Source organism: Elephantulus edwardii, unplaced genomic scaffold (genome assembly GCF_000299155.1).
Source record: "Elephantulus edwardii isolate Elephantulus edwardi_28Jun2011 unplaced genomic scaffold, EleEdw1.0 scaffold00094, whole genome shotgun sequence".
Taxonomy (NCBI): domain Eukaryota; kingdom Metazoa; phylum Chordata; class Mammalia; order Macroscelidea; family Macroscelididae; genus Elephantulus; species Elephantulus edwardii.
In genome coordinates, this window is record NW_006399844.1 from 5,822,354 (window position 1) to 5,831,008 (window position 8,655).

An 8,655-nucleotide genomic window follows, 5' to 3' on the forward strand; every position below is an offset into this window, starting at 1 on the left:
TTCACCCTGAAACCCACAGCGTCCCTTTTCAGCAGGAAGTAGCTAAGAGAATACGCCATCCCCTTTTCCTTATGAATCACGGTGAAGTCTCTCTCAGGGAGGAGTGACAGGGAATGGCAAAGGACACACTGATAAAGGAGACTGATCAGAACTGGCTTTGACAAGCACTTTGGCAAATGGACAATTAAAACAGACATTCGGGGGGTGGGAAGAAGAACGAACTGGGGAGGAGGGTAGAGAAAACTGTGCAACAATGAATGAATGAGAACCCAAAATCTCTGTAAATGTTCATTAAAACTAATAAAATTTAATAATAATTTTTTTTTAAAGTACTACAATGACATGTATCTGCACTACAGCTCTGAAGTCTCTCTGTTATGTATTAAAAAGTGGAATTTAATTTCTGGGTCACATGGTAATTCTGAGGAATACTGATGATGTAGCGGATTAAGCATTTGGCTTCTACCCAAAAGGTCAGGGGTTTGAATTCAGGGAAGAACAATGATGAAGATTCCTGGAAGATTTACAGACTTAGAAACTCATCTGGGCAGTTCTACTGTCTAATACAGTCACTGTGAGTCAGGACCAACTGGATGGCAGTGAGACGGGGTACTGAAATTCTAGGAGCTGAAATTACCTCAAGAGCAATGGATTTGGTTTTTGGTGGGTTTACAGAAATTCCACGTTAAACTTTTTGAAGAACTACATACCTGGGTTGTTGGGGATTTTTTTGTTTGTTTTTTTTTTTTTTTTGCAGTGGCTGTACTATTTCACATTCCCACTAGCAATGGATAAAGGTTTCAAATTTTCCATACACCCAACTGCATTTGCAGTTTTCCTTTTGTGCTTCTTTTGTTAGGTAACATATCAGATTGCTAACCAAAAAGCCATCAGATCAAATTCATCAGTGGCTCTGAAGGTGAAAGATGAGCAATCTCTTCCCATAATATTTTACTCTCATGGAAATCTGATGGAATATTTGCCTTTTCAAATGTTTATAAAGCAGAACAAAGATTCAGATGCTTACTCTAAAGAAATTCTGTTAGTGGCTTTACCTAGCACATCTAGGGGGCGGGGCTAAGGAATAGGGTGTGGAAAAGGTGGAATTTTGTTGCTTTGCTACTGTTGTTTTTTTTTTTAAAAAGGGGGGAAAGTAAAAATCCAATAAGGAGATAATGAAAGTAATCTAAAAACCCATACAGCCATCTATGTTACCACATATCACAAATGAGTAATCAAGATGTCATTATGGTGAGAAAAAAAATTCCAGTTCTGCTAATCTTTACAATACATAATCATGCTTGCTACTTCATGCTATTAACTAGTGCTGTCATTAAGAATATGGCTATTATCTAACAGACTTAGGTTTAAAATAGGAGTCTTTTTTCCTGGAGGGAAGGAAATAACCTGACAGAGCAGCAGTATTGTCTGTATTATCTAAACAAATTTACAATGGAGCATGGATGAAAAACCGTTACATTGCAGCTGAAGGCCAGTGAGAAGAAAATGCTTAATAATGTAAGTGAACCTGTGTTTTGTGTATATCAAACAGGTATTCTTTTAGTAGGAGGTCACTATCTAATTTTAGTCAAGTCAATTCCCTTGGAGTTGGCCACAGGATAAGAAAAAAGGTGAGTTCCCCACCTTTAGTTGTTCTTTCTTTGTATACCATTTCTCAACTTCAATTTGTTTTCTATAAACTGCTGAATTTTGCTACCAATGATGATTAAGACTACTCAGATAACTTTGTAATGTGATTAAATCCAGAAAATTCAGAAAAGTATAAGTTCTATACCAAAAAAAAAACACAAAAACCCAAACTGGGTGTCACTGACTTGGTTCTGACTTCTGGTGACTTGGGGTTTTATGGAGCAGAACTGCTTCAGTGGCTGGATTCTTCACAAATAGGAACTTCTGCAGTTCACTTAACTTTTCTTCTGAGCTGCCTTTGGGTAGACCCAAACTGTCAACTTTTTGGTTATAAGTCAAGCTATTAACTGTCTTATATATTTTACTGTTGTTATGTACTGTTGGGTCAAAAGTGACTCAGAGCTCACCCTCCAGCAGGTTTTCAAGGCAGTTAAATTGTGGGAGGAGATTGTCCATCTTTCTCCCATGGAACTGGCGGATTCTAAATGTATTCTATGGGTTAACAGTGTAAGTCCTTATCACTAGGTCACCGCATCTCCCAACTGTCTTATGTAAGTGATAATGAATAATAGAAATAAAGGGTAAATTAAGGATCTCTCTGTTGGTGCAGGCCACAGAGTTATACAGTTAACCTAAAGGCCCCACTACATCAGTGATTTGAATCCACTAGCAGCTACAAGGGACAAAGATGGGAAGTCTCCTCTCAAAAAGTTTTATGGAAAATCAGAAACCTGATGGAGGGTTACCAAATCGGAGCTAACTCAAGGGCATGCATTTTGAAGGCTAAACAAAATCCTGGAGATCCCAAAGTCAGTGAGTGTTCTATTAAGCACAATATTTTGAAGGTTCAAATACCACAAAATTATGTCATAATAAATGTTGGTAAAGGAGGGGAAGAGCCTCAGGGAGAAGAACTGACACAGTGACTGCAACAATAGGGCTGAATACAGTAGAGACCGAAAATGCCACAGGATTAGGCACAGTTTCCATCTGTTGTACACAGGAGTCAGTATATGAGTTTAAATCAATTCAATAGCACCTAACAACAAAAATGGGAAGAAGTAAAAATGATCAAATAATGTAACAGGATCTGGTCTCAATAGGAAAGCACAATGAAACAACACAGAAAAAATAATGGCAAGATAAATAAGTAAACATCATATCTATCTGACCATTTCCAGAAAGACCTTCTAGGAACTAAGTTTGACTAAGGGCACCATGGCCCCAAACCATTTTCTAGGCTCTTTAATATACAATCTTTCTAGAGATTTCTCATATCTCTTCTCACCTATTTTTCAAATCACCTTTATATAGCATATTATTAAAAGTTCTGAGGAGGATTTAAAAATTTTACATCAGCTTAACAAAATAGTTCTTAGCTGTAGCTACTACCTAATTATATTCTGAAACAAAGTATCTTTTATAATGTTTAAATCTTGGTAATTAATCTACTGTTGCTGTTGTTGTTCCATGCCACTAGGTTGCATATGAGTCATAGTGACCTTGTGAACAAAGGATCTGAACCCTGTCCTATCCGGAGCCATCCTTACTATCCCTGACACACTTGAGGCCATTGACACAAAATATTCATGTAGGAAAGAAAACCCAGGATCAAAAGGGCTGTTTCAAAAAAATCAGGATCTAATATATGCCAAACATCATTTTTGAACATGAGGAATATTTAACCAAGATTATAATCCCAGGAAACTTGCCTTTATTCCTGTTAAATCAAATGAGAAAAATTAAGTTTATGTTAAATCAAAGAGGGAGGGGGTGAGAGTCAAGTTTGTTTTTTCTCTCTAGTTGCTAAGATTTAAACAACTTTGTTAAGAGAAATAAAAACACAGCTTTACCTCCGTGCAACATAATAAAATATAGGATTCCCAGCTTTGGACGTCCCAGCTTGGTAGAAAATACTTAAAGTTTTCAACGCCTTGAACTCTTCTTTTTCATGCACCTGGTGCCTGAGGGAAAGAACACAACAGAATAAAAACTCTAAACTATCCACTGAGCAATTACAAACACTTATTATAATGGTAAGATATTTTAAAAATAACAAAATAGTTCTAAAGCAAAAGGCTTTCCAGAAAAGTAATTCATTCCCAAAAAAGGTCACCTCAAAAATGTCAAGGTTTAATTTACTCTCTGAACCAAAATCCACTTTTAGAAATAACCAAAGAAAATTTGTAGACAAAGTAGGCACAGAAGACTATACTAAATTAGATAGAGAAGTCAGAATCTTAAGTAAAAAACAAAAAACCATTCAAGAGGTTTTCTTAGAAAAATGAAAAAATGGTTAGGGCATGTCCTGTAATAATGAATAACAAAATAGTTTTATAGTTTTATGAGGAGAAATGTGGCATTGGGTTTGGAGGTGGAGTCATCAACAATCTGTTTTATGCAGATGACACAAACCTGCTTGCTGAAACTGAGGAGGACCTGAAGCGCTTGCTGCAGAAAGTCAAAGACTGCAGCCTCCAATATGATTTAAAGCTCAACATCAAGAAAACAAAGATTTTCACCACTAGGCCAATAGGTGGCATCATGATAGACAGTGAAGTGACTGAGAGTGTTACTAGTTTCAGTTTGCTTGGCTCCACAATCATCACTCTTGGGACCAGAAGCCAGGAAATAAAAAGATGAATTGCACTGAGGAAAGTCTGCTGTTGGAGACCTCTCCAAAACAGTGAAAAACAAGGATGTCAGTCTGGAGACTAAAGTGCGCCTGATCCAGGTCATGGTCTTTGTAATTATGCATCAGAAACCTGAACAATGACTAGGGACTATAGAAGGAGAACTGATGCCTTTGAGCTGTGGTGCTGGAGAAGAGCACTGAATATACCATGGACTGTTAGGAGAACAAATAAGTTCATCCTAGAGAGGGTGCATCAGGTTGCTCCCTGTAGGCAAGGATACTGACGCTTCATCTGACATACTTTGGACTTGTTGCAAGGAGGGATCAGTTCTTGGAAAGGGATATCATGCTTGGGAAGGTGAAGGGACTATGTGGGAGAGGAAGACCATCAATGAAATGGATTGATTAAATGACTGGGGTACAGAGATAATAAGAATGGCACAGGATAGAGCAGGGTTTAGGGTTGTTGGACATAGGGTTGCTATGAGTTACAGGGAACTCAATGGCACAGAACAACCACAACAACAACAATTTTTTAATTAGACCTCTAAAATCTTACTCAGAAAATATTAAAGAAAAATAAACAGTTGATGTACTAATTAATAAACAGCTAACAGAGCTAAAGATAAAAATTTGTAAAGAATACTATTATATATTAATATTTTCTTTTACTACTAAAATGATAGCATTATTTGTAAAAAACTATGGCTTATAAGTAATAAATTACAGACTGGTGGCCTAGTGGTAAGAAAATGGTCTGCAACCCAAAAGGTATGTGGTTTGGATCTACCAGGTGCTCAAAAGGAGAAGGATGGGCAATTCCCTCTCATGTAATTCTTTGACAATCTTTGAGGTTCAGCTCTGGGTTGGTGCCAGTTGATGGTGCAACAACAGCAGCAACAACTACATGATGCAAAGTGCATTACTAATATTTATATTAAGCAACTTCTGAAAGTCAGATTTTCTTTTTTTCTTTCTGTCTCTGGCACATACTATGTACAAAACATAAAAGTCACACTTACTAATGAAGTACTATTAGGTATTATTACTAAGCATTACCTACTCTAAAAGGTACTTTAAATGATTTGGCAAACTTTCTACTTTAGGATGCAGATGAGTAGCTAAGGATTTTTGTTCAATCCACACCCTTATTTGAGATTAAAAAGAAATGTCCATAGAAATTTTATGACACTCTTGCAATATACCAATATTTTATGATTCAACCAAAAGCCACTGTTAGTGGTTTTTTTAATTTCCATTCATATATTGTTGCACTTTTTTCCCCTCCAAACCCTCCCTGCCCTAGTACACAACCCTCTTGGAAAAATAAAAGAAAAATGCTTTCATTGTTTTACAATATCTCCCCCAAGGTCCACTCCACTTATGCAACCTTCACTCTGGACTCCTGTTATGACAAAAATACTTTATCACATATCCCTTTTAAACAGTTTTTTCCCTCATCTGTTCAATGCAGTATACATTATTGAACCCATCCTTCTCAGTCTCCTCCCAACCTCAAGGTCAGTCCTGTTTTACAACAGTGGCACCAGGTAGTATTTGTCCTTTTGTGACTGAGACACTTCACTCAGCATAATGCCCTCCAGGGTCACCCATTTTTAATAATATTGCATGAGCTCCTTGTTTTTCAATGCAGCATACTATGCCATTGTTTGAATATACTACAGCTTCTCTATCCAGTCTTTTGTTGATGGGCACTTAGGTTGTTTCCAACTCCTTGCTATTGTGAACAAAGCCACGATAAACATGGGTGTGCATATATCTGCCTGGATGTCAGTTATGGTCTCTTTGGGGTATATTCTCAGTAGTGGAATTGCTGAGTCAAATGGTATCTCTAGCTGCAGCTTTTTGAGAAAGCGCCACACCGCCTTCCAGTGGTTGTACCATTTTACACTCCCACCAACAGTGAATAAGGGTTCCAGTTTCTCCACTGCCTTGCCAGCATTTGTTTTTTGCTATTTTTAAATTTTTGACTGCGGTGAGATGATATCTTATCACTGTTTTAATCTGCATCTCTTTTAGAGCTAGGGATTTTGAACATTTCTTCATGTGCTTGTTAGCCATCTGAATGTCTTCTTTGTTGTCTGTTCATATCCTATGCCCATTTTTCTATTAGATTATTTACCTTTATCTTGTTGTGGTGAAGCCGTTGCTATTATTAACAACATTCATAAAGGTCCTAAAAATGGTTATAGTGCAGAAAGTCCAGTACTTTAGACAAATGCATCTGTGCATTAGGTTTGCAATCTTGGGCAAATTATTCACAGTAAGTCATATTTTCAAGGTTACTTTCAGTCAGAACTAACTCAATGGCATGTAACATAATATTGAAATAATGTCTACTCTTCCTTTAAGTATTAAATGAAAAAAGAATCAAAACAGTATGATAAAACATAACTTAGCATTTAAAAGTAAACCAAAACCTACTGCTGTTGAGTCAATTCTGACTCTTAGCAGCCTTCCATTCTGTTTTTGAGGCTGTTAAATCTTAAGAGGAAAAGAGTGACAAATCTTTCTCCCTCAGAGTAGCTGGTGGATTCAAACTGTGGACCTTACAGTTGGCAGCCAAACACATAACCTACTAAAATAATAATTATTTTTATAAGGAAATTTTTTAAAAAGGTACAATAATGCATAGCCCAGGAGAAAAATGGGATCCTAAAACACATTGTCCCTTATATGTGATTCTTCATTAGAAAACTGATTTTCAATGACTCTTGAATATTTAAAACTATGTAAGAATAATAATGTGGAGTTTATCTTTCAATATGACTTTTCCTAGCCATTATAACTTTGCTGTGTAAAGGGCTGGGAATATACAAATAGGGAATTAGCCTATTCACAAAGGGATGGGCTGGTCTCAATAAGCCACAAGAGGATTGGCTAGTCTTCTCACTGAGCTGGCAAGCCAATAGCGAGAGACAGACAGACAGATATTCTAGTGCCACTGAGGAAGCAGCAAGAGAATGTAAGACAACTTTCTTACTACAGCTACCTATGGCAGCAACACTGAAGACCTGACATGAGATGGGGGGGCGGGGCACGATGACAGGGAGGGGCGAACAGCCTATATTGGCAGGACTGAGAACTTTGCTGGACAAGTAGGACTGGGAAGCCAATACAGTATTAGCAGGACTGAGAATTAGGGGCATTAGCCTATAGTCATGAAGCTCGAGACTGAGGTGCTTGAATATACTTTTCAGGGCTGTCTTGAGTGTATTCTATTATTAATCTGAATTATAACCTTCTGACTACCCCAATACGGTTCTGTGCGGTCTGTGAGCTATTGCATCAGATTGCAGAACCAGAAAAGCAGTAACATTGATGTTGAGATGAGTAGAAAGAAGTATAGGAGCATGGGAATTGGTTTTGTGTTACTGATGATGTGGAAAGAGATAATCCCCCTTAGTGAAGTTGTTAATGGTCAGATATGGCTGTCTCCATGTGGCCCTTGCTTTTATTTTAAATTTTTAAAATTTTATTATTTTTATTCTGTGTGTAACATCAAATCAGATCTGATGGGTACAGGAGGAGAATGGTCCATCCTCCTTTTCTAGCAGAGTATCTGGTGAATTCAAACCGCGAACCTCTGGGACTGTAGTGCAACTTCTTGTCACTAGGCCGCCAGAGCTCGCTAAGGCTCTTGCTCTTTTAAACAAGTAAGACACATTTATCAAAATAAAAGTGATAAATATTTTCTGTGGTCATTGCTGTTGTTATGTGCCATCGAGTCGCTTGCGACTCATAGCAACCCTATATACAACAGTCCTAAACTCTGCTCTGTCCTGTGCCAATGGCACTGTCTCTGAAACACCCACCAGATTACCCCAGGCACTGAATCAAGCCACCTAATAGAGGGTCTTCCCCTCCTGCGCTGTCCCTCCACCCTCCCAAGCATGATGTCCTTCTCCAAGGACTGGTCCCTCCTTGCAACATGTCCAGAGTATGTCAGATGAAGCTGCAGAATCTTTGCCTCCAAGGAGCAGCCCGGTTTAACCCTCTCCAGGATGAACCTGTTTGTTTTCTTAGCAGTGCATGGGACATTCAACACTGCTCTCCAGCACCACAGCTCAAAGGCATCAATTCTCATTCTATCAACTCTAGCTATTGTCCAACTCTCTGACGCATAATAAGTGACTGCAAAGACCATGGCCTGCATCAGGCACACCTTAGTCTCCAGAGTGACAACACTGCTCTTCAGTACTTTGGAGAGATCCCTAACATCAGACTTTCTAATCACAATACATCTTTTAATTTTCTGGCTGCTGATGCCAAGAGTGTTGACTGTGGAGCCAAGCAAACTAAAGCTGTGAACAATCTCAATCTCTTCACCATCCATCCTGATGCTGCCA

The 8,655-nt window shown here is 38.2% G+C and overlaps 1 protein-coding gene across 1 annotated transcript in view; it reads right to left on the reverse strand.

Annotated features, from left to right (window-relative positions):
- Nucleotides 1-8,655, reverse strand: part of NF1 (neurofibromin 1) — a 330,500-nt gene that overhangs the window by 116,279 nt on the left and 205,566 nt on the right. The window contains exon 34 of the mRNA XM_006891069.1: nt 3,504-3,614. Within this exon, the coding sequence (XP_006891131.1) occupies nt 3,504-3,614 (111 nt within the window). The remainder of the gene's footprint in view (nt 1-3,503; nt 3,615-8,655) is intronic.